Raw genomic sequence first — 26,633 nt, 5'->3', positions numbered from 1 at the left:
ATAACTGAACCAATTAAATCAAAGACTCAAACCAATGAAATAAATGAATCAAACGTTAAGTAAAATTACAATATTACTTCAACTTCTGACATTAAAAGGAATCAAGATAACAGATATAGAAATGTAAACAAATGCTTTAATTTGTCATACCTCCAACAAGCACAAGAACTATTTCTCAATCCGAAACCTGGTCAATCAAACCCTTCCCATGGAGGCTGTCATCTTATTTGTTTACAATGGAGTATCCCCTCTTACACAGCACAACACAGTCTTGACTGACTTTTACCCAAACATATCTATCTATAATCAAATCCCTCCAAACTTCCCTCAGTGCATTATACTCCAGCTACAGTATTCAATACCATAACTAAATAACAAAAGTACATTTAAATATGTATATACACTCATCAACATTAAAATAAACACAAGACACTCCAGTGACGGATCCAGGGGGGGGGGGGGCCGGCCCCTTGAGAAAAAAAATGTTAAAACACGTGATTTTTACCTTTTTGGGGGGTTGGGCCCCCCTTGGCACTCAAGGGGGGGGGGGGGTGTAGGGGTGGGTGCAAATTTTTAAATTTCCCAGGACCAAAAAAAAAAAAAAAAATGTGCTCACTACCCCCCCCCCCCCCCACTGAGCGACTTTTCGGCCGGTGCGATTTTCAAATTTTTGGGAGCAAAAAAAAAAAAAGTTGGGCCCCCTCCCTTAAGAAATCCTTGATCCGCGCCTGAGACACTCTGCCTTACATAGTTTACAAGTCACTACAACGAAAAGACACATGGTCATCAATGCACACAATCTACATGTATGTACATTGTGTATTATGTACTAGGCCACACACTGTATGTGTTCATGACCTCTAAACAGTGATGCGATCCCTTCACTTTCCTTTATCCATCTGTTCTAATGATAATGTGATCACAAGCTATTTTTGCATACATAATGAGCCCTTTGACCTATGACCTCATGACTCCAACATCTAATCTATTCATTGGCTCTGCAAGTTACATACATGACCAAAGTTTGGTAGGAATCCATCAGTCGGTTCTTGACATAACGCAATCACAAGCTATTTTTGCATACATAATGACAGACCCCCTGTGACCTTTGACCTCATGACCCCAAAATCTATTCAATTCATTGGCTCTGCACGTTACATACATGACCAAAGTTTGGTAGGAATCCATCAGTCGGTTATAGAGATAACGCGATCACGAGAATGGGACGTACGTACGTACGGACGGACGGACGGACAACCCGAAAACATAATGCCTCCGGCTACTTCGTAACGGAGGCATAAAAATCAATTAACATACCTCGACCGAATTACGAAATGTTTTGGATACTCTACGGTAAAACTCTGATTGTCAATCACCTCTCCTCACTGAGTTGGTTGAACAATGCCCTAAACTTTCTTCCCAAACTGCCTAATCACTCTCTTAATATCCTTCCGCCTAAATCAATTATTTAGTCTTTCTGCAACCTGAATATTTCTAAACAAAGATATGTTTAATAAAACATACCATCAATAACCTACATCTCCATAAGCAATCCAGATTCAGTATTATTACAACTCTCTCAATTTGAACTATTTAGTTTGTGGATTTTGAATATGCGTATAATGAGGCAAAGTACACAGGCCCCTCTCTGTCTAGTCTAAGATGACCTTAAAGATAAAATCAAGTTTTCTCACTATACCACAATAGTTGGGTTAGAGTAACCCTTAAAGAGGCCTGCGGTATCATACTATCCCTCTCTCCCCCCTTTACATTGTGTATAGGTATTGCAGGAGAGTTTTTGCGATACTTGACTAGAGATCCATATAATAAAAATAATAATGGGTTCTTGTATAGCGCTCATGTGAGTCAGATTTGACCCTCCTGGCGCTCCACAGGTTTGAGTTCTGGCACTATTCTGGCACTATACTTGTGTTGTCATGAAAAAGCATCTTCATCTACATTACTTCTCCTTTAAGGTGCATAAAGGGTACCATATCCCGAGTGATCCAAATATCATGGTACCTTGAGTTAGTATGTGCACAACTGCACAATGATTAGTGGTTAGAGTGCTCCTAATGGGGCTTTCACATATACACTCCGGGGCCCGTACGGCGAGTAAAACCAGCCGCAAAGTTCCTACGGGGGCCGGGACAGTTTTTAAAGCTGTACAGGCGCCGTGGTGCTGAGTTGGCTGCTCCCAATTCTCCCAGCGTTTTTATCTGACCGTTAGGCCGTAGAAAGCCTGCAAAGGGTCCGTAGGGCACCTCACAGGTTCCGTGCGGGCTCCGGACGGTGCCCGGACGGGCCCCCCATGACTTTGTTGGGTAAATTCAACAAATTCAACAAATTCAGCCCGTAAGCTTACCGGCCGGCACCCTGCCGAGGTGCCTTGCATTTCACTCTACCATTTTTCACCGGGCACCTCACGGGCACTGCAGAATATGTGACCACACATGCTGTAGAATGTAAATCGGAAGGTTCCTGTACGGTCTCTAAATCCACGGCAAGCCGCCGGATAGGGAAAATCGTACAGGGCCCGGTTTATTTGTGACATAGGCATTAGCGAGTGTAGTTAAAAATAATACATCAAATCCCCAATATAAAACAATATTATCTGTCCTCACACAATGTGCCCTAATATCATTGTGATGTCACAGGTTTATCATTGTGATGTCACAGGTTTCTCATCCTGATGTCACAGGTTTTGTTATTGTGATGTCACAGGTTTTTCATTGTGATGTCAAATGTTTCTCATTGTGATGTAACTTTTGCAGCCATCTTTGGGCTTGAAAGTGAGCGTCTCTTCTACAAACTCAAAGCTCTGGTTGGGTACAAGTTGGAATTCCAGTTGCTGAATGAGCTTACATATGACCACCTTGGATTCAATCTAATAGGAATACAATCAAAATTACAAAAGGAATCTTCATCAATGGTTGAAAATATATCCTAGTTGATGGATACAAAAAACAATTGAAAATATGTTTGTTTCGTTTTTCATTCAATACCATTACAAGAGATGAGAGGAAAACAAATATAGATTATGAACACATCAAACATTTCTGTTCATCTGATGACTGTTTCCAGCCGACAGCCCTCATAAAGCATGATTCATATGAAACGCAAATAATATGATAATTTAATGTCAAGTTATGTTCACAATTCCATAATGCAAAAAAGAGGTATGGGATATGCAAGTTCCTTAAAAAAATCATGTTTTACAACTATTCACTGCTATGGGATTTATATTGTCCATGAGGGAGGGGGGGGGGGGGGGGGGGGTCCGGCTTGTAGATTGAACTACTTTGACTGATTTACTCACCATAGCAAACGTCTGGCCAATGCAGGATCGAGCACCCAGAGAAAATGGCATGTACGCAAATAAGGGGCTGCATGATCAAAAAAGAAAGTTCATAATATAAGATAATAATACAGACAGTTGGTCAAGGCCACAGGTTTCGTGGAGAGAAAACAAAATTGGTTTTTTTCTTGTTTATCCTCTTGCACTAGGACTATATTTACGGTTAGATTCCTCCTATTGGCTTTGAAAGATATTAGTACAACATAGGTTGGGGTCATTCCAATCACCAGAATTTTTTTTTTAAATCAAAATTTTACCTTTAGTCTGACTTGAGATTTATTAACATGTTTATAATACGATTATTGAGACGTCATTTTTCAAGTGTGTGTCAATAATGTGACCTAGCACCAACAAACCATCAAAAAGTTGCCAGATTAAAAAAAAATTATTTTGATACTTTAGGTCTGATTCTAAGCCAAGATTCTCGGCTTTAAAATCAAATATTTATTATTCATCAAATTCCCTAACCCAACTAAAAAAGAGAAAAATGTCTGTTCTGAAACAATATTACTTGGAGAAAGCATATTGTGTGAGATGACAACAAGAGGATTAAAACTCGATACAAATTTCTGAAAAGGGATAATGGATTGTCCTAAATCTTGTAACAGATCAGTTAGGCACATCCCGTTCTCTATTTTGTCTATGTATCAATACAACAGCTTACTCTATTTCAAAGTTATAGGAGATATAAGTGAGACCAGTGGGCCAGGGTTGTAAAGAAATGAAAATTACAACACTAGACAGACTCAAAATCAAACAAACATAATATAGGTCAACAACACACTGCCAAAATACCTTTTTGAAATAAGATAAAGAGTACATTCTTTCACAAAATGTAAGTAGAGTACAATTTGACTATCCTGCAGGAATACATATATATTTAACCCAAACTGAAAATCACACCATGTGACTGTTTTGGGGTTTGGTGTTGCCGGGTCACATATATAAGTACCATTCTATTTATATGTTTTTCATTAAATTTAATTTTAGAAGGTCAGAGATCATCAAAACAAAGCAAAGAAATGGTTATGAAATATATTAATAAATTTCCCTGATTGTTTTTTTTTTCTTCTCCAACTAACACTAATAAATATCCCTGAACATATCAGGTTTTTCTTTCACATTATGATTGATTTTATTCCTACCTGTCTTCATCCCTTGTGAATCTTTCCGGATCAAACTTCTCTGGATTCTTGAAATGCTTCTCATTCCTACCCATTCCATATATCGGCACCTGAATAGAAATTGTAAAACATGCTTTGATTAATAGGCTACCATATCTTTATTACTTTCATAATCCTACACATTATAATACAAAATTATGGTAAGCAATACAGAAAGGAAATACAGAGGAAGTTATCATGAACACTGCTTATGACAACCTCTAGTTATATCAGTTAATTTTGCTGGTCCCATTTATTTGTATTCTGTTCTTTTTCATCCCAGATTTAAAACAAGGGAAATGCTCTCGGCGGTCTCGCCTGAATTACGCAATTCGATATGATGAAAAATTGAGGTTGGGAAATTATTTATAGGCAGGGTGGCCCATTAGCAGGCCCCCCCCCCCCCACAAAAAAAAAAATGAAATCCTCTGAATATAATCAGCATTTTGAACTGAATATCGGCTAAGAATCATCAGGAAAATTATTTACTAGAATTTGTACCAAGATTGATAACTTTAATGGCATATGAACAAATAATAAAAAGTGATTTATTAATTCTCATATTAAGTTGTGAAAACATAATCCAAGTCTACTGACCTCAAATGGCCTTTGACCTGGACTTTGCATCATATGATTTGTGATACTTGATAACCCCTATGTTCAAGTTTCATGGAATAGGAATGTATACTTTCAAAATTATGATAACAATTCAAAATCGTAACCTTATGTTAAGTCTTGATGTTGATGCCACAACATAGTCTAAGTTTGTTGATCTGAAATTCTACTCACATGATTGGGGATACTTGGGGATAACCTTTTAGTCTAAGTTTCATTGAATAACTAGATGGAACTTTGACTGCGCGCAGTAAAAAATGATGCCTCCGCCATAGAGCAATTTTACAAACCAAAACGGAAGCAACTTTTAAAATTCAAGTTTGATTGTAATCCATCTGTCATCTTTAATAATGCATTCACAAGCTATATATAGGCATTCTTTATGAGCCCCATGACATTTGACCTGATGACCCTAAAATCTAATCAGTTCATTGGCTCTGCAAGATACATATACATGTCTTGAGTTTGATAGTAATCTGTCTTTTGGTTCTCATGATAACGTGATCACAAGCTATTTGTGCTACATAATGAGCCCTATGACCTTTGAACTTTGACCTTGTGACCCCAAAATCTAATCAGTTTATTGGCTCTGCAAGATACATACACGACGTTATCTCTAGAACTGATTGATGGACCCACGTTTGGCAGGAATCCATCAATCGGTTCTTGAGATCTATTGAGAGCTATTTTGCATGCATAATGAGCCCTGTGACCTTTGACTTTGTGACTCCAAAATTTAATCAGCTCATTGGCTATGCAAGATACATACATGACCTGAGTTTGGCGGTAATCCATAATTCGGTTCTTGAGATAACGCAATCACAAGCTATTTTGCATACATAATGAGCCCTGTGACATTTGAACTTTGACCCCAAAATCTAATCAGTTCATTAGCTCTGCAAGATGCATGATTCAAGTTTGGCAGTAATCCATCAATCGGTTCTAGAAAAAACGCGATAGCGAGCTATTTTGCATACATAATGAGTCCTGTGACCTTTGACCTTGTGACCCTAAAATCTAATCACTTCATTAGCTCTGCATGATACATGCTTGATCCAAGTTTGGCGGTAATCCATCAATCGGTTCTTGAGATAACGCGATCATGAGAACGGGACGTACGTACGGACAACCAGAAAACAATGCCTCCGGCTACTTTGTAGCGGAGGCATAAAAACTTACTGGTATACTTCTAAAATTATATTAAAGATTCAAAAACTTAACCTTAAGTTAGGTTTTTGATGTTGAGGCCGCCGCCGCCACCGGAAAAGCGGCGCCTATGTCTCGCTTTTTACTACGCAGGCGAATGGATACAAGAATGTAATTTCTTTGGCCATAAGTAATTTGTTGAACTGCAACTTGCTCATGTTACTCCTGTACTGAGGAAGTCATCCCTAGATCGTGATGAGATGAGCAGCTATCGACCTATATCTAACCTGCCTTTCCTCGCCAAAGTCCTTGAAGAAAGTAGTAGCCAAAAGACTGACATCACACCTTGAGAGACCATGCAGTCTCCGTACAAGGGCTTCACAGCGTGGAGACTGCTCCTTTGAAAATATCTTATGACATCTTGAGGGCAGTCGACAAGAAGAAAGCAGCTATAGTAATTCTTTTTGGACTTATCTACTGCATTCGATACGATTGATCACAAAGTCCTTCCCCAGAGGCTGCAACGGGACTTCAAGCTCGATGACGCTGCCCCTGAATGGTTCAGGTCGTATCTTCACTGCAGATGACAGGCTGTGAAAATCAATGGAACTGTATCGGATGAAGCTTCCTTGACCTATGGTGTTCTGCAGGGTTCCTTCCTTGGACCTATAATCTTCATGTTGCACACTTACGTAGCCCGTCAACATGGTCTACAAGTCCACTTCTATGCAGATGCCCCTGAATGGTTCAGGTCGTATCTTCACTGCAGATGACAGGCTGTGAAAATCAATGGAACTGTGTCGGATGAAGCTTCCTTGACCTATGGTGTTCTGCAGGGTTCCTTCCTTGGACCTATAATCTTCATGTTGCACACTTCCGTAGCCCGTCAACATGGTCTACTAGTCCACTTCTATGCAGATGACACTCAGCTGTTTGATCTAAGAGTGGCAACTGATGAAAAGGCCATAGCTGCCTGGATGACCGCCTGCCTTGCCGATATCCGTCAATGGATCGTGAAGAATTTCATGAAACTCTATGAAGACAAGACCGAATATCTCATCATCTCTTCAGCAAACATGAGGAACAAGATCAGCTTCATGGACCTCCAAGTTGGCAATGTGTCCGTCTCTCCTATGGTAAGCACCTGTAACCTTGGCTCTACTTCGATCAGTCCATGGAAATGGACAGGCATATTTCACAGGTATGTCAGACTGTTTGCTTCCAGCTTCGTAACATTGCATCTATTAGACCATTGCTTACGAGGACGGCAGCAAAAAGCCTTATCCATTCACTAATTTCCTCAAGACTTGATTTCTGTAACAGTCTTCTAGCTGGCCTTCCTTCTGCAATCTTGAACAGACTTCAAGCAGTACAGAATGCAGCAGCTATTGGGCTGAGGAAGCATGATCTCATCTCTCCTGTCCTGGCTGAGCTGCATTGGCTTCCTGTCAAGAGCAGAATTGAATTCAAGGTCCTGCTGCTCCTTAGGCGATTCATTATCAGATCCCAGGATACTGTATGTGTCCTCTTTAATTGAGCGGCGTCACCTTCGCCCTGGACTTCGCTGATCTAGCCTTACTCTCCAGATGCCCATTACTCATCCCAAGGGATATGGAGACCGGGCATTTTCCTCTATTACTCCTCGCCCGTAGAACTCCCTCCCATCATTTCTCTGCGAAATTGACAACCAGGACCACTTCAAAGCTTCGCTCAAGACTCGGATCTTCCTTCAGACATTTAAATGTTAACTTTATTGGAGGAGCTCGATCGCGCCTTTGAAAGTTTTTTAAAAACAGATATATGGCGCCATACAAATGATGTGAATCGTCATCATTGACTGTGGATATACATACTTACCATTACAACACTGCCTTTAGGTACTTTGTATCCACATATATCCATCTCATGAGGTAAAAGTCTATGCAAATGACCAACAGGAGGGTTGATTCTAAGAGTCTCTTTCAAAACCTGAAAAAGAAGACAGTCAATAATATACATTTGCTAAGAACTTTCAGCATTCTATCGTTGTAGATTAAAAATGGATTTCCTCAAAGATGAAGGGAAACTTAAAAATCATACATACATATCCTGTAAATAAATGCCCTGTAAGGTAACAGGCATATGAAATAAGGTTCAAAGCTCCTGAGTATGCATGTTTGAGAAGTATATTTATGAACTAGGAAATCCAGAAGTTTAATCAGTAACAAATTATAAACATTGATGCTACAGCAAGGCCTTCACAAACGGTTGCCATAAGTAAGATACCACTTTTTTTTAAATTGTAAAAAACAACAACATAGTATTGGGTCTTCATCGGACATTGTTTTTGTGAATGAAACTTTAGTCCTACAGTTCATAACAAAAAGTTTAACCTCTTGATGTAAAAAGAAAAGAATTACAGTCTTACCAAGGTTAGATACTTCATCTTGCCGACATCTGAATATTCAACATAGTTTCTCCCTTTCAATACAGTATCAATTTCATCACGGAGTCTGTGTAAAAATAAAAAGATCAAAAGGATTTATAAATATCCTTTAGTTTTAATAAATTGATTTCTTTAGGATCAGCAGGTATCAGTAATATTTCTACTGAACAAAAAAAATCACAATAATTGTTAACTGAGAAGGTAAATTAAGCAAATTGATGAATACCAGAAAAAGTTTCTAAACGTGAGTTTAGTAGTATATCAGAAAATTGTAATAAAGGTAATTTTGACTTGGATCAGAAAATAAAACAGCAAAGGTGCCCGAAAGAAGCAATTCTATTTGTCAATATAAATCTCTGATACCCCTACAAAAAATTCATCATTTATAACTTCATCAGCTATTGCAATTAACAAAAAAAATTAAAAAACATGAGGTCTGATAAGGAGAAAAAATCTGAACCATTATTGTTTCAATCCCTAAAAATAATCCTGATCGCACTTATATACAATAATTTTGTGGTATAAAAAAAAATTATAAGGGAGGTACATAGTATGTAAGGATATGGTACCATTAGATTTATAGGGGAGGTACATCTATTTGAAGATACCATACTTACTTTTTCATGACTTGAGGATTTCTACCAAGATGAAGAAGAGTGAAGGAGAGAAGATTGGCTGTTGTTTCCTGACCTGGTGGGTACAAATATCATTGAAATGTATTATCTTTCAACATTGTAGCATTCAACAATAGATGGTAGATATAAACACCAATCTACAAATTACAAAGAGATCAACCTGACTTCCAAAAACATCCCTGTCATGTTATATTTACACAAATTCTGTTCATATATAAAGTGCGACCCAGAAAAAAACAAAATCGAGAGTTAATGATGTTTTATCATAACTTAATCTCAATTATAATTAATAAATGACACATATTTTTAAAGCTTAGATCCTCCTCTTTCATTTGATGCAACTCATATGATGCACATTTCATGCATGAGTGATTAAAAGCAATTTGAAGGAAGGAAACCAAAAAGTCATTTGGCGGGCGGTATCTGAATTTCGAAGAAATATTCACATTTCTAGAAAGTTCAGTTTCTGCCCTTTCATATGACACCTCAATCAGGAAAAATGAGCAAGGAATAACAAAGTTCTGTTTGTTCAAAGTGATGCTTTCATTTCCATGATTCAATTAAAAAAGTTTGTTTTCACTGGCTGCCTGCCGTAGCAACAAGCAGGATCGACAAAAGACTTAACTCCATTTCATTGACAATCAGCCACGCATGAAGTCTTTCGTCTATGTCTGATCGTCAACGAAATGGAGTTAAGTCTTTATCAATTCCGTTTGTTGCTACGGAAGGCAGCCAGTGAAAACAAATTTGTGTAATCACTTTATGGAAATGCAAGCATCACTTTAAGCAAACAGAACTTTCTAGAAATGTGAATTTTTCTTTGAAATTCAGATACCGCCTGCCAAATGACTTTTTGGTTTCCTTCCTTCAAATTGCTTTTAATCACTCATGCGTGAAATATGCATCATATGAGTTGCATCAAATGAAAGAGGATCTAAGCTTTACAAATATGTGTCATTTATTAATTATAATTGTGATTAAGTTATGATAAAACATCGATAATTCTCGGTTTTGTTGTTTCTGGGTCGCACTTTATAGTCTTGTTTTGAGGCCCCTTAAAATCTACTGTCTGATTTCTTTAATTTCAGTCAATATTCAGTTTTATTACAGCAGGGTTGCGCCTTCGTCAACAAAGTGCTATCCGAGGGCCTGGCATAATAAAGGAACAATACATAACATTTGCACACTCTATAAGTATAAATTGCACACAACAGCAGTTATAAAACATAAGAAACTTGGATTATGAATGGTGACAAATGACTGATTATACACATACCGTAAATAATTAAATTAAATAAATTGTTTAAAATATTAAAATAGAATGTTTGCTGTCGTTCTATAAAAAGGGGGACTGCGCCATGGAGCAATTTTACAAACCAAAACAGAAGCAATTTTTAAAATTCAAGTTTGATTGCAATCCATTAAAAGGTTCTCAGAATATTGTGATTGAAAGCTACGCTTCATATACATGTTTGACCCTTAATCTTTGACCTCATGAACCCAAAATCTAATCAATTCATTGGCTCTGCAAGATACATACATGACCCAAGTTTGGCGGGAATCCATCAATGGGTTCTTGAGATAACGCGATCACAAGCTTTTTTTGCATACATATTGAGCCCTGTGACCTTTGACCTTGGATCTTGTGACCTCAAAATCTAATCAGTTCATTGGCTCTGCAAGTTACATACATGATCCAAGTTTGGTGGGAATCCATCAATGGGTTCTTGAAATAACGCGATCACAAGCTATTTTTGCATACATAATGAGCCCTGTGACCTTTGACCTTAGATCTCGTGACCCCAAAATCTAATCAGTTCATTGGCTCTGCAAGATACATACATGATTCAAGTTTGGCGTGAATTAATCAATCGGTTCTTGAGATAACGCGATCACAAGAACGGGACGTACGGACGGACGGACGGACAACCCGAAAACATAATAACGTAGTAACGATACCTTTTCATAATAATAATATTATAATTAATAAAGATAATAATAATAATATAATAATGATGTTAGTTACAATTGTAATTATAACCATAATAATAATAACAATAATAATAATCATAATAATAATCATAAAATTTATAATAATAACAATTATAATCAAGCTCAAGTTCAAGTTCAAATTATCGATACTGGTTAAATGTTATATACATATGTATATAATGTGTACCGCAATACCATGTAACACAATAAATTTCCCTTGTTAATAATAATAATAATAATAAGACTATAATAGCAATGATAATAATGCAATACATTTTCGATACTTGTAAAATTTATATATATATGTATATACCATGCAACACAACAAATTTCCATTGTTAATAATAATAGTATTAATCATAATAATAATAAGACTATAAAGCAATGATAATAATGCTATACATTATCGATACTTGTAAACTCCTATAGTCATTCCACCTAACTTGATATACATTTATATTATTTTCGATGCATGACTATATATTTTTTTATTTATTGTTAATTGTTTATTTTTGTTTACTGTCAACTCAAAAATTCATTCATTTGATTTTTGTATGAGCGTATTATGTTAAATATATGTGTATCGCAATACCATGTAACACAATGAATTTCCATTGTTAAATGGACAATAAAGATGAACCTTATCTTATGAACCTTACCTTTGTAGCGGAAGCATAAAAAGTAAAATATAAACAGTTGGATTACATTTGCAGTCTGTTCTAAGATAGCATGTATTGTAGGAATTATTTCACATAAACACAATTTTTCTCACACTGACATTTATATCAACTTCCTTGCTAACCTTTCATACTGTAAAAGCAGATTTACCTCATAAACTTTGGAAATAAACTTCAGAAATAGCCTATAATATGCAAAGCGGTCAACCATCTCTTTTGGAAAATCAGTACCGATGCATCCTTAGTAGGCATAGTACTATAACGGTGATTTGTGGAAGTGTGTTAAACGTAAAATGTGTAATCAGGTTTTTATAGATACTGTATATTGTCAATCAGATCCCATCCACGTCTGGATACCAACCTTTAAAGTCGTCATCTGAAAGATGAACTTGAGTTTTGAGTTATCAGAATTGGATTAAGGGTGCATGGCGACAGACAGCTGACCACTAAATCAGTTTATTATAAGAATAAGAAAAGCAAGATGGTGCACAAAAAAACTTACCAGCTCCGAAAAAGGTAACGAACTCATCGACCATATCTTCTAAGTCAAAGTCTTTGATTCCTTCCAAGTTGTTTGACTCCTGGAGGATGTAAGTTAGAATGTCTTGAGGAACTTGGTCACCCCGTCTAAGAGCATCTATACGAGCCAAGATGCAACGCCGACCCACCGCTCGGATCTCATTAGCTGCAGCTCGAACCTCATGTTTGTATTTGATGTCTTTGGGAAGGATGCTGTACTGTAAAGTAAGAATACATTAATAAACACATACATTATTCATACAGTAGGCTTGCGGGTGCACCATGGGAGAGAGAGAGAGGGTTGAGGAGTCCTGAAAAGACTCAGACTCTGTAATCTTTCTTGGAGGTGTGTAATCCTGAAAAGGACTGTTTTGTTATCTTTCTTAGCTTATAGCTCTAAGGAGAAATATCCCAATCGCTGAGTCTGAAGCTGGTTCTGTGCTCCTTGAGTCTTGTTTCCAGATTTCTCCCTGTTTCACCAATGTAGATTTTTCCACTTTCGCATGGTATTTTGTAGACACCAGCTTTCTTGTGGTTTGGATGCTTATCTTTGTGGGAGTGGAGTATCGAATGGAGTTTGTTGGAGGAACTGTGTCGAACTTGGATGTCTGCTGCTTGAAGGATACGTTGAATCTAGTGAGAGGCTTGACCGGTATAGGGAAGAACAACAATTTGCTTCGGTGGTGTAGCTGCGGGTTGGTCCTCTTCCGGGGTGGTGTTGGCTGCGGGCTTGTTGGCTACCCGTCGAACCCTCAAAGCAGCCGCCAGCCTCACTGCTACAACGAAAGCAGACGACAACAGACTACAACGCCGCCTACGTCAGGGACACACACAGCGTCTCGCCGACAACAAATCCCACTCATAGATTGAAAACTCTCCGAAGTCCGCAACCCGGAGACTCCAGCCAAGACGGACAGTCAGACGAACAAGCCGACCATCCTTGTCCATCCCCCGATGACTCAAGCCCACACAGTTACCTATTTTCCCCTGACGTCCGCACCCCGGTGACTTAAGCTCACGCACGCCAGCTATTCTCCACTCCTGATGACGGATAGTCAACCTGTTCTATAACTATAAGCTAAGAAAGATAACAAAACAGTCCTTTTCAGGACTACACACCCCCAAGAAAGATTACTGAGTCAGAGTCCTTTTCAGGACTCCTCAACCCTTTCTCTCTCTCTCTCACATGGTGCACCTGCAAGCCTACTGTATATCTACATCCAGCGCTCAAAATACACGGGGGCGGTGGGCGATTCGCCCCCGTGAGCAGTGGTTATAGGCCTACTGCGCCGTTAGTAGCGGTGCGTGTGCACGCTGCCGCGCCATGTCTGCTGGAGCTGGAGGCGATCGGGCAAGGGCAGAAACATGGTCATGGCCTGGAGAAGTTTTTCGTTGTTAGCAAATAATGAACCTCGACCAGTAAATCAATATTAGGGACTTTTAGATTTGCACGATGAGAACGTGGACTGCAACGTGTGACCTCCTTTTAAGGCACTGACAGTGCTTAAAAGGACGTCACATGTGATTGCCAGTGCCTTAAAAGGACGTAACACGTCCACGTCCACGTCCACGCAAATCTAAAAGTCCCTTTTGAGGAGAAGAGGAAGACCAAAATGTCGTGGAATGATATGGTAACATGGGCAGATCTACGGCGGGGGGGGGGGGGGGGGGGGGGGGGGGAGGGGATTCTGGAGAGGAGGACTACTAATCTATTTTATTTTGTTCAGGGGGCGGGGGGAAGTGAAACGCCATTTTAGCATGACTTTCTTTTTAACTCTTACCTCACCTATCTCAGATAACCCTAAGTTTTTGGATGCTGCTTTATATGTAGTTGATAATGCATGATTAAAATAAAGAGAGAGAGAGAACCACCATCATTTTGCAATGGTTCAGGGTTCGTAATGTAATGTACTGTAATGTAATGTACATTTGAAACCATTTCTTAGCCTAAAAAATAGCAAAACTATTTTTGAGGAAAAGCATTATACTGAATTAAATAAAGAATAATAGCTTTATATTGGATCATACTAATACTGATACGGGCTAAAGACAATGTGGTATTTGTATAGAGGTATTCCAAAATGACATTCTGATAATCAACATTTGTTCTGGTATCATCTTTATGATTTCTTAACGTGACATAGCTTCTTTTCCCTCTGCAAACAAAACAGAAAACAAGGTTATTCAATAAAAGGACCATGCGACAAATAATCATTGTGATTCAAATTGATGCAAGGATTTTTTTGAATAAGCAATGCTTTTCACCAGAATCTTCTTTGTAAAAACGACTTTTACAAATCTCAGCCATGCAATTCTGCCACTGTGCTGTAAGATCACTTTGAGATTAGGAGAAGTGTATTATGTAATGGGTATTTTAAATTGAATGGAACGTCTTAACTCAGTAAGCATGGCTGAGATTTGTAAAAGTTATTTTTACAAAGAAGATTCGGGTGAATAGCAGTGCTTATTCAAACAAATATTCGCATCGATTTGAATCACAATCATTATTTGTCGCTTAATCCCTTTTAATGAACATGTTTTCTTTTTCGTTTGCAAGGGGAGAAGAAGATATGTCACGTTAAAGACATCATAAAGATTAGTGTTGTATGCGTATATATTATATACACAGGCCAGTAACAGCTATGTAGCTTGTAAATTTGTAAGAGGGAAAATGCTGATTGAAATGATAATGATGAAATAGCAAATAATTGAGGAGTATCATAGGTACCAATTCAATGGATATTTGTATAAAAAAGAGCCCCCGTCAGTAATAAAAGAGCCCCCGTGAGAAGGCTCACGGGGGCTGTTTTTTCGGGGGAAGAGCCCCCGTGGACAAAAAATTAATTTGAGCCCTGTCTACATCACCATGCAAGCCGACACTTACAAGCAGCAACATACATTATTAATATACAGCTAACCCATTGTTTTATCCAAATACCTTGAAAAGAGACACATACACTGTATTAAATATCACCCTATAATTTCTTGTTCCTTAATGAGTAAAGATACATTTTTAATGTATCACATTGTCATACATGAATCCCTATCCCCATCATAACTTAGATATTTACTAATTCTGTTTGCAGCAGTAGATAACTCTAAAAGAAACAGTTGGATGTGAGCCTAATAGGAGGGTATTTGGAAAGGCATTCAACTAAATATAGGAAACATCATTCTAGAAGGCAGATGAATTTACTTCACTCACAACTACATTTACATAATTGGCCAAACTGAATAAAACTGTAATGCTAACAAAGACTAAATAACACTGACCAAGAAGATTGAAATAGTGAAATATTGTAGAGTAAGCGCTATGAGCAACCAGCAGAAGTTGGCACTGGCGCTATACAACAAGCCACTATTATCATCATCATCTAATATTGTGAAATATCAACTACAAATATCATCCCAGGAAACAAACGTATGGAGGGGGGGGGGGGGGGGGTGGGATCATTTGGGATTCTGACCCCTATATGACACGTGGTCTGTGATTGACATACCTTTAATAGTGGACGTCTGTAAACAGAATTCACGCCAGACAAAACCTTTGGAAGGAGCTGGCAAAGAGGGGAATCTGGGTTCCCAATGATATCATCCTCCATTCCAAATCCAACCTAAAAAATACACAAATACTTTGAAATCAATACAAAAATCATATTACAACACAAAATATGTACTTTAAAGCTACATGTATCACCATTGTAACCGCAATGGGGGGACAATGGTCCCAGTTGATTCACACAAGTCATGTACTACATGTATTTCTACTCAGGTACCCTATAAAAGGCAGATTTAAAAGTATGAAAGAAAATATGAATAAAATGTGTAAAAGAGACCAAAAAAAGCATTTGATTTTTTCAGTAGCTGTGATTCAAAGTACACCAAAGTATGCTCTAGATCAAGAAGTCCAAGAAAGCTTAGCCAATGGTTTAGATACATGTAGCTTCCGTAATCATAATACCACAAATGAAGTCATTAAGCAATTTTGAGATAACATTATCATATTGAGAAGAAAGCCCAGACAATGCAGGAATAAACGAAATTAAACTAAAGCCATTTTTAAAAAGGAATAGCATTCTGAAAATTATGTTATTATGTTAGCAAAAAATATTTCAACTGTCATAACAAACTGAAATTAGAAAAAGTCATTGGTTAATTTGTGCACAAAGCTGGCTGTTTAAATGTACAGTTAAGAAAAACATCTGTGCAAGCACCAACACTAAAGAGTCTATTCCATGCAATTTCAGTTTGCCAATTGCCATAAAAAAATATTTCTCAATAACATGAAAAATAACAGCCCCAGGTTAATATGAGGACTTTTAGTGCACTGACCTTTCCAATGATTTCCAAGGTCAACCTTTCAAATTCTTTCAACATGACGACCTCCGTCTGACCATCACTTAACGGGATCAAATGATTGACCAGTTTAGCTGAACAGCTATTGAACTCATTCATCAGGCCCATTAAATATCTGCAGAAAAGGCATCACAAATCAATTCTTTAGCAAAATGTAGTGGCACAAAAACTTAAAAAACATGCATTTAGAATATAATTAAAATTGATTTCTTCATAAACTTTATCTATTTGCACTCTACTCCCCATTTGCATTGTACATGTAATTTACATTACATTTTGAAGGTGTACATTGTACATATTTGTTATCTTGACAGAAGAGTTTGAAAATGTTCAAAGAATGATTTTACTTTGTATTCCTCATCACAGGACAGAACAAAGCCTTTTATCAAGAAGTCATTGCTATTAATATGCTGCCAATGTTTCTACAGATCAAAACAAATTACAGGAAAATGGCATGGACAGATTGATGATAACTGTTCAATAATCAAAAGATCTTTTGCTATTCATCATAAGACAACATGTTCACTTTTGACAAATTAAACAAAAAAGGCCTTCTCATTTGATTAACAATGGATGAAATTAAACTGTGTTTGATTTCTAGTTGTCAGGTTCATATGCATTGTTGGAATTGTGGTTGAGACTTGTTAAAAAAGCAGAAAGTAAAATGTGGCAAAAATTATAAAATGACTGTTCCCCCCTCCCCCCTTTCGTCTTATGAGGCAAGGCCAGCATATGTGGGATTCTTACTTGCGATGGAAAGCAGGATTAAAGAGAGCACGTTTCTTCATCCAGACCTCATGATTCATCTCACTGAGCAGACCATTACCTAGGGTCATGGCTCCATACACAGACTTCAAGCCACGGTAATTATCAGGCGACTTCAAGTATTTGCTTCGTGTCAGAAGTTCCTTCACAAGAGAAAATAATTACCGTACTCAGATTGTATCATGATTGAAAGTAATTACAAATCACAAGGTGCCATTTGTACAAGAAATGTTCATCTCATTTTTCTGCTTAAATAGAAGGTTATTAAATAGGTTAGTTAAAGATAATATGTCCCTTCTGCAGCCAACATCAAATTCTGTAAAACAATAATTATGAATATGTCATGTATGTCCTACATGTATCTGTGAAATTTAAACATCAGTGTATTTGTATTCAAATTATGCAAGGAAATCTGTTTACTTTTTAGACTTCCCTGTCAGACACTATTGAGTGACTGACTGACATCTTTTTTTCTTTGGTAATAACATAAAATGAGCTGTAACAGGTACATGAGCATTTGTCCACATCAATAAACCACTACTTGTAATGGCCAAAATTAAACTGATTGAATTTTTGTGCAGCACAAAACGTTCAACTATTCAGTACAAGGGTCTGGAAATCAGACTATTACTTTGATTGCAATCACTTATGTTGATTCGACAACTAATCGTTATTTTCCTACAAAAAGCCATTTTTAAACCCTTTCGTTTTGAGGGAAGTTCTAAATAAGTATTGTCTTTCAAATGCCATTGGAATTTAACCTTTTTATTTTTTTGACCTGCAGATGGGACATAATACCTTTAAAACATGACAAATAATTTGTGAGCTTTCTTGTTCTTTTAATGTTAGTTTCGAAGTGTATTATTGTAGAAAGCAGGGTTGGGCGGTAAATACCGGTGGCGGTAATTACCGGCGGTAAATACCCGTAAATACCCGTAAATACCGTCCGGTAAATAAGATGCGCGTCCGGTAAATATGTAAAAAGCGGGAAATATGATTTTAATTCTCTGTTTATCAATAATTTTACTTGTTTTTAGCCTCGTAACTGAAAATATTGTTCTGAAATAATTAGCAGCACAATACTCATAGTAGGAACACACAAACAGATTTATAAAATCCTCACTGCATACAAAATTGTACACACCCAAACAAATGGCATTTTGTGCATATGCTAATTAATAGGTATTCATGAATATGGTAATTAGCAACTGGGAACCAAAACCTTCATACAAGTTACTTTTATTGTAAAGTTAAAGATATTTGAATAAAATCAGTGAAAATTTGAACAAAATCGGGCAAGGAATAAGGAAGTTAAAGCTTTTTGAAATGACTAGTCAGTAGAGGGCGATATTCAATTTGATGACATCATTTGTGGACAACTCTCCATGCCTTTTGTACATCAAATTTCATGTTTTTTCTTCTTTCTTGTGATTGAGATAATAGAATGCAAAATGATTTTCTACTTCACATGTTATGAAATCCGATCAAGAACACAAATAAATAGGAAAAAAACGAAAGACTTGTGAAATTTGATGTTCAAAAGGCATGGAGAGTTGTCCACAAATGATGTCATCAAATTGAATATCGCCCTCTAGTGACAAGTCATTTTAAAAAGCTTCAACTTCCTTATTCCTTGCCCGATTTTGTTCAATTTTTTCACTGATTTTATTCAAATATCTTAAACTTTACAATAAAAGTAACTTAGTATGAAGGTTTTGGTTCCCTTTAATGAAGAACATCATATCTAGATTAGGTGTATATTTGGTATCTTTTTCCTGTATTTTTTTCCAGCATTACATACATGTAATTACAGACATAGACAAACACACGAACAAACACACACACACAAATAGTACACACAAGAGCAACCATACTCACCACCATCGTTATTATGTTAAAAATTAGACAATCCCTATGAACAAGTGAGTGGAAAAATATATTTCCCGGTAAAAAGTGGTAAATACCGGTAAAAAGAGGTAAATACCGGTAAATACCGCTTATTTCCCGGCGTCCGGGAAATAAGCCTCCGCAGAGGGAAATATGCCAACCCTGGTAGAAATTTGCTAAAAAATGCCCTCACATTCAAAATATGATGAGAAATAAATGTAGCTTTAACGTTTGGACCAAACTTTCATGTCATGTGTATGCAGCCTTATAATACACATTTCCGTGTGCAGGGCATGTGATTCTCAGCAATACTGAGTCAATTTATATCATATTGCGATCAGACCAAAACCTCACAGTATACATCAATTCTTAAGTACTACATAATCACCACTGCCCAAATGGTTTCAATTTTCTATCTAATCACATGACCAGACTTCATTAAGTACATCGATGTTGGGAAACTGGTCATAACTGGTGTCAGAAATACATGTGCGACTGTGTTATTTGTTTCTAGTCTAAATTTCTAATACAATGAAGGTTTATAAATGCTGATAATATGTGAATTTTCCCTTCCTGACATGAACTTTGACAAATCACATTTCTAATCTTTTAGTATCAGGTATAAACTTAACCTCAAACCTTGCCATACATATATCTCCTCTCTCTTTTCAGAAAGGCTAGTAGTACTAGAGGATATGGGGGGGGGGGGCAAAACTAAGTTATACACTTAGACACTCAGGGATTTCTCCATCCATATTATGAAGTGATTAGTAAAGCAAATGGCTCAATAAATCATGACAAGATTTTAACAATAAATTCAGGAAGCTATACAATCGAGAAACAATTCTATCCACAGTTGCAAACACAACCATTGTCCTATTTGAGGTATAAATCAAATATCAATATGCATTCGAAATTGAGACTGATAGCAAAATGACGGAGCACTATTTATGGGTAATAAAAACAAACAAAATCTCTTAATTCAATAATAAGTCAATCAGAAATTTTGTCCATGTATACATATATGCCTCACAACTTTCACATAAAATTACAAGTCCTCCCATATTTTTTTCTTCAACAAATGAAGAAACAAAATGGCATAAAATGTCATTAATTCTAAACTGAAGTTACCTTGATAACTGTTGAGTCATTACACATGATGAGAGTTCTGAAAACAATGTGGAGACAGTACACTGGACCCAGTTCTTTGCTCCTAAATATTATCAATATAAAGTAAAGGGGAGACACATCAATTTTTTTTAAAATCTGGTATTCTGGTTAGTACTTTATAGCACTGCCTGTATATAAACAGGGCTGTTAACTTTGGGGAAATGCTTCGAGGGAGGCAAATTTTTTGGGGGGTAAGAGGACATTTTTTGTTGTTGTTGAATGTTCGGGGGAGGTTTTTTTTTTTTTTTTTTAATGTTCGGCGGGCGGTTTTTCCGTGAGATTCTACATCGAAGCGGGAATCTCCCGCTACAAGCTATTGGGACGGCTGGAGAATGAGTGTGGTGGCGTGAGACTCCCTCCAAAACGCGGGAGGGTTGACAGCCCTGTATAAAGCTGCCAGTCAGTTTATTGAATTGCAAATAAATTATGAGAAATTTAAACAATCTTTGTATCCATTCAGTTTGCCAATACATAGGAACGAGGAACAAAACCATAATTTCTACACTGCTTCAATTATAATCATGTAGGTAGTCCAGTTTTATGATTTACTTTGTTTGCCATGGCAAAGTCATGTGATAGTAGTAATTATTACTGCAATGCTTAATCCAAAACCCCCATTGAAAGGTAGAAGAGTATTTCTTACCACTCAACCATTTTTTTCGACACTGGTCCATTTTTGGCAACCTCTTTGAAGAGGGGTAGATGTCCAAGCAAGAAGCTGTGCATAAATAAGATAATTGAAACTATTATGCCATTGATTCATTTGTTTTCTTTTCTTCTATTTGACTTTTCTATTTCTCTTTAGAAGTCTTGGGATAAATGCTAGTCAAGATAGGGAATAAAGAGCTGGTGGTGTCCGGGGAGGGGTGGGGGAGGGTGAGGGAGGGTGGGGGAGGGGTGGGGAGGGGAAGGGGAAGGGAGGGAGGCAAGGTCTCATATGTTGTTACCCTTAGTTATTTATAATAGAATTCCAAACACCATACAATTATTTCTGTCTGTTTATCACCTAGCCCTTGAGTAGGGAGGCTAATACCTGGGCATAAGGCTTCTATGCCTACGATTTGTGCGCTCGTCGTCCAAGTCAGATTTTTGCTACATCTAAACAAAGGGAGGGGTTGGTATACGGTACGGTTTGGTGGGAGGTTTTTTCATAAACCGTGAGATTTTACATCGTTGGCGGGAGAACGGGAGGAAGGCGTGGTGGCAGGAATATCCCGCTACGAGCTGTTGGGGCGGCGGGAAAATAAGCGTGGTGGCGTGAGACTCCCTCCAAATGCGGGAGGGTTGACAGCCTTGCAAGCGTAGGGTTGCGTACGTTTACGTATGCCTGACGTACAGGTTTGCTTACAGTTGCGTACAGTTGCTTACTGTGTGCGCAAGCTTCTACTGCTTCATCGGACTGGCGTAGGGTAGCATTATGCATACTATTGCGTAGGCTTGGCGTACTGTAGAGTTGCGTAGACTTGCATACTTTCTGCGTCTAGTGTCTACGCCGAAAGTACACCAACAAATTAAACATGTTTAATGTTTTGCGTCCATCTCGCGTACCCCTTTGCGTTCCTCAGCGTATAGGCTAGCGTAGGGCAGCGTACGCTCGGCGTAGTCGGTACACTACCCATCTCTACGCATGGCCCGGTGTGAAAGGAGCTTAATAGTTTAAAATACTGCTGCAAGAATTTCAACACGGAGCTCTATTTCGACGAAGAAAATCCGGAAAAAAAAACTTATTTTATATTCGCATCATACAGTCAATCTGGTAAGTGGAACCGATGTATATTAGCCTAGGCCTAATTTTCAAAAATAAATGCATCTTATCTGTATCTGTATTTGTTCTGATCCTGGTCCTGATCCTCAAGAGGGATATAAAGATGACCAATAAGAACGTTATCGTTCGAGAGAGAGTGTTTGTTGCTTCTTTCTAGAACATTTTAGAATTGAGTCCCATCACATTGCAGTTGTGGGGAGGGACTATGATTATATTACCCCCTTGGATTGCTTCCCAGAGTCTGGCTTTGAAGGTTTCAACTGCGTCGAAGGCGAAGATGCTGGGGGGAAGTAAATTCCAGGCCCGTATGGTTCTTGGAAAGAAGGTGAGCCGATATATATCCGTCTTGCATTTTATTATACAGTGCGTCCCAGAAAAAACGAAACCGAGAAGTATCGATGTTTTATCATAACTTAATCACAACCATAATTAATGAATGATACATATTTGGAAAGCTTAGAGTCTCCTCTTTCAGTTGATGCTTCTCAGATGATGCATATTTCACGCATGAGTGATTAAAAGCAATTTGAAGGAAGGAATCCAAAAAGACATTTGGCGGGCGGTATCTGAATTTTGAAGAAAAATTCACATTTCTAAAAAGTTGAGTTTGTGCCCTTTCATATGACACCTCAATCAGGAAAAATGAGCGAGGAATAACAAAGTTCTGTTTGTTTAAAGTAGCCCTTACATTTTCATAATTTTAACAAACGAATTCGTTTTCACTGGGTGCCTGCAAAAAGCAGATTTGACAAAAGACTTAACTCCGTTTCGTTGACAATCAGCCATGCATGAAGACTCTCGTCTACGGCTGATTGTCAACGAAACGGAGTTAAGTCTTTTGTTATTTCGTTTATTGATACGGCGGGCAGCCAGTGAAAACGAATTCGTTTAATAAAATTATGGAAATGCAAGCACTACTTTAAACAAACAGAACTTTGTCATTCCTTGCTCATTTTTCCTGATTGAGGTGTCATATGAAAGGGCAGAAACTCATCTTTTTAGAAATGTGAATTTTTCTTCAAAATTCAGATACCGCCCGCCAAATGTCTTTTTGGATTCCTTCCTTCAAATTGCTTTTAAATCTGAGTAGCATCACATGAAAGAGGAGACTCTAAGCTTTCCAAATATGTATCATTCATTAATTATAGTTGTGATTAAGTTATGATAGAACATCGATACTTCTCGGTTTCATTTTTTCTGGGACGCACTGTATATCTTACTATAATACGAATCCGCTAAAATATGGTAGAGTCTTTAGTAGAGAACTAGATTCTAGTGGCCAAAAATGGCAACAACGTTTGCAAAGCTTGCACAGGAGACCCTATGGTTGGCTCCTGTCTCTAAAGAGAGGAGCCGACCCTACCTACCTACCCAAATAGGAGGCTAACGAAACGAAAGAGACAGAAATGGTAACTGAACCACCAACGTCTTGTTCAGGGTGCTTAGTCGCCACCCCACCGCCTCCAGCTGGATTATGAGGACAGTTCTGAAAGAAATGCCCAGCTTCATTGCACTGGTGACAACGTCTGGTCTCTGCTTCCTTCATTTCTGGACAGTCATGTGCGTACAGCATCTTTGGATGAGGACAATTCCAAGAAAAATGTCCTTGTTGGCCACAATCATCACAAGGCCCGTCCTGACGTCTTCCCCGGGAGTGTGGCCCTGTATTGCCATACTGCGACGTACTTCCTACTTGGCGGGTCAGTGCTTCCAATCTGGCTGTAAGATCAGTTAGCGCCTTCTCCATCTTCTTCACCATTTCTGATGTATAAGGGCTATCAGGGTGCTGAGGTCGACCGATACCTGTCAGAGCACGGCTGTGGCTGTGACGGTGAGAGTACCACAACTCTCCCCTCTCTGCTTCCATCTGAAGAAAAGCCTCCATGTTCAGAGCTGCTTCAATAGCCTCATCCAGGGTATGTGGCTGAGCCCGAAACAAACCTTCTCGGATGGCTGGATTCATTATTGCGTCAAGAAAGTGACCCCGAGCCAGCTCATCCTGTCCATCGGCACCAAACTCCTGGTAAGCCATTGCTGCCATGTATCTGATACTTTGGCCCAATTCCCGAAGGGTCTCGTTCGGCTTCCTTCGTCGGGAACGTAGTTCTGCCAAGAATACATCAGCTTTTCCTGAAGGTCCGAAGTGATGTTTGAGCCTGCTGGTCAATGCACTGTACGTCAGTTCTGCCTCACCATTCTTCCCCAGGAGCCTCAACGCTGGCCCACGTAGACTGGCTGCTAGATAATGCGTTGCCTTCCTCTCCGTCCAATTGTTGATGATTGCGCATGCTTCGAAATGCTCCAAGTAGTCCAGTATGGGAATTTCCCCGTCAAACCAGTCTGGCAGCATGTTTGGTTCATTATACGACTCCATTGTCGTTCCGCAATTCCGTCAGCTCGACCAGCTGCAACACCGTCAATGCTACCTCCCGTCGTTCCAAGCTCCGTCAGCTCGACCAGCTGTGACGCAGTCAGTCTTACTGCCCGTCGTCCCCAAGCTCCTTCAGCTCGACCACAGCTGTGACGCCGTCCGACCTACTGCCCTTCGTCGCCCCCCAGCTCCGTCAGCTCTACCAGCTTGTGACGCCGTCAGACTTACTGCCTGTCGTCCCCCAGCTCCGTCAGTGCTACTGTCGTCGTCCCCCAGCTCCGTCAGCTCGACCACTCCACGCCATCAGCAATCCCACTTCTGACACCATGTGTAGCGGACACGGTTCGCCACCTAATTGGCTTGACACGGAATATTTGTCAGGATGCCCCGTATCTGGCCAGGCGCTCTCCGTCCGTTTGGACAAAATATATGCCCGTAGCTTAATGGCTGGAGTTATTAACTGCTCACACGTATCTCAACAATCATTCGTCCATCGACTACAATCGGTCACCTAAACGTCTCGTTCACAGCATCAATCAATTGAGCATCCTTCGAACAATCAATTTCCCTTGTCAACACTTGTCACAGGTTCTCGTCCCTTGGTTTCACTGCTCCAAGAAATCAAACCAATCATGATGTGTAGGTTGAAAGTCTTTATTGCGATCCATTCAACAATCGGGTAAACTCAGTACAAGTACAGTGCAAACTATGTGAGACTTAGCTTAGAGGCTTAGGCCAGGCCAACTATCAGGCCAACTATCAGGCCAGCCTCGGTGAGGCTGGCCTGTATCGGATACAGTGCAGTGGAAAGCCCTAGATGCACAACCCTGACCATCATAACAATTTCCCTATACATAAACGTGTAAAACAACAATTATGTCCTCGTTAGTAAAACAACACTTCAACACAATATTTCTGCTAATCCCATAAAATCTTCACATATAATCTTCAGTATAACCCCTTATTCCTGATTAGATCACTACTATACAAGTAATATCCCCAAAAGAAACATGATAATTGCACCAACATGATCAAAATATGTAATTTATGCTCATTTTCCTTCAGTTTGGTAATTGCTAAATCAACGATGCACCATATTGCTATAGCGCATGCTCGTACAACAGAAAATGCTTAACCTTCGTCCAATACTAAAACCCTGATTTGTTACAGTACCTAACATCGGAAAGTTGAAAAGTTGTATTTTACTGCTATTTAGGTGTCATCAATCGTCACTAAAGTACCGATTTCGAGTAAAATTAGTTGAGTTTTGTACAGTGGTGTTTGGAAATGTTAAGAATCAATAGCACAGCTTTTAATACACAGCCAGGCTGGAGGCTAGAGCTAGCGCTAGCAGAGGCTAAACTACCGGCCGCACGAAGGCCAAGGCCGCCCGTCCGCGCCAGGGTGCGGGCCGGGTAGGCTAACATAAAATTCCCGTTATGACTTACTGAAGAGGTTTCGGATGAGGAATGTGACTGTAAATGTTCCGGTTGTACGAAACGTAGAAGAAAATTCCCAGGAAAATGAAGGAAAATGCCGTTACAAGAAGACATAAACCAAATACAATCAAATTTCCCTCCATTACTACTGTCGTGTACGGATCGGTGATTGTAGGCGAGGAGCATAAAAGGATGAGGCGAGGAGCTTGTTTACAGTTTCAGCAGCATTTATTCAATCCTCTTGCTAGCGCTTATACATAACACAATGACTCTTGTAGACGACTCTAGAATCCGAGATACACAATATTATCTCTCCCTTTGCCTGTAGCTAGTCTATCTCAAAACCCTTG

At 38.7% G+C, this 26,633-nt stretch overlaps 1 protein-coding gene across 1 annotated transcript; it reads right to left on the bottom strand.

Moving 5' to 3' along the window:
- Positions 1-941: 941 nt before the first annotated feature.
- On the bottom strand, positions 942-26,633 carry LOC592026 (cholesterol 24-hydroxylase). Its single transcript, XM_030974994.1, has 13 exons — positions 26,293-26,633; positions 21,352-21,426; positions 20,670-20,751; positions 17,634-17,794; positions 16,863-17,001; positions 16,031-16,144; positions 12,514-12,748; positions 9,325-9,397; positions 8,690-8,774; positions 8,140-8,250; positions 4,504-4,592; positions 3,320-3,386; positions 942-2,887 (listed from the first exon to the last, which is right to left on the bottom strand). The coding sequence occupies exons 1-13, from the start codon at positions 26,424-26,426 to the stop codon at positions 2,741-2,743; spliced, it is 1,512 nt and encodes a 503-aa protein (XP_030830854.1). The 5' UTR covers positions 26,427-26,633; the 3' UTR covers positions 942-2,740.

The sequence above is a fragment of the Strongylocentrotus purpuratus genome, unplaced genomic scaffold (genome assembly GCF_000002235.5).
Source record: "Strongylocentrotus purpuratus isolate Spur 01 unplaced genomic scaffold, Spur_5.0 spur5_scaffold_7, whole genome shotgun sequence".
Lineage (NCBI taxonomy): Eukaryota > Metazoa > Echinodermata > Echinoidea > Camarodonta > Strongylocentrotidae > Strongylocentrotus > Strongylocentrotus purpuratus.
This window is presented reverse-complemented; position numbering and strand designations above follow the sequence as displayed.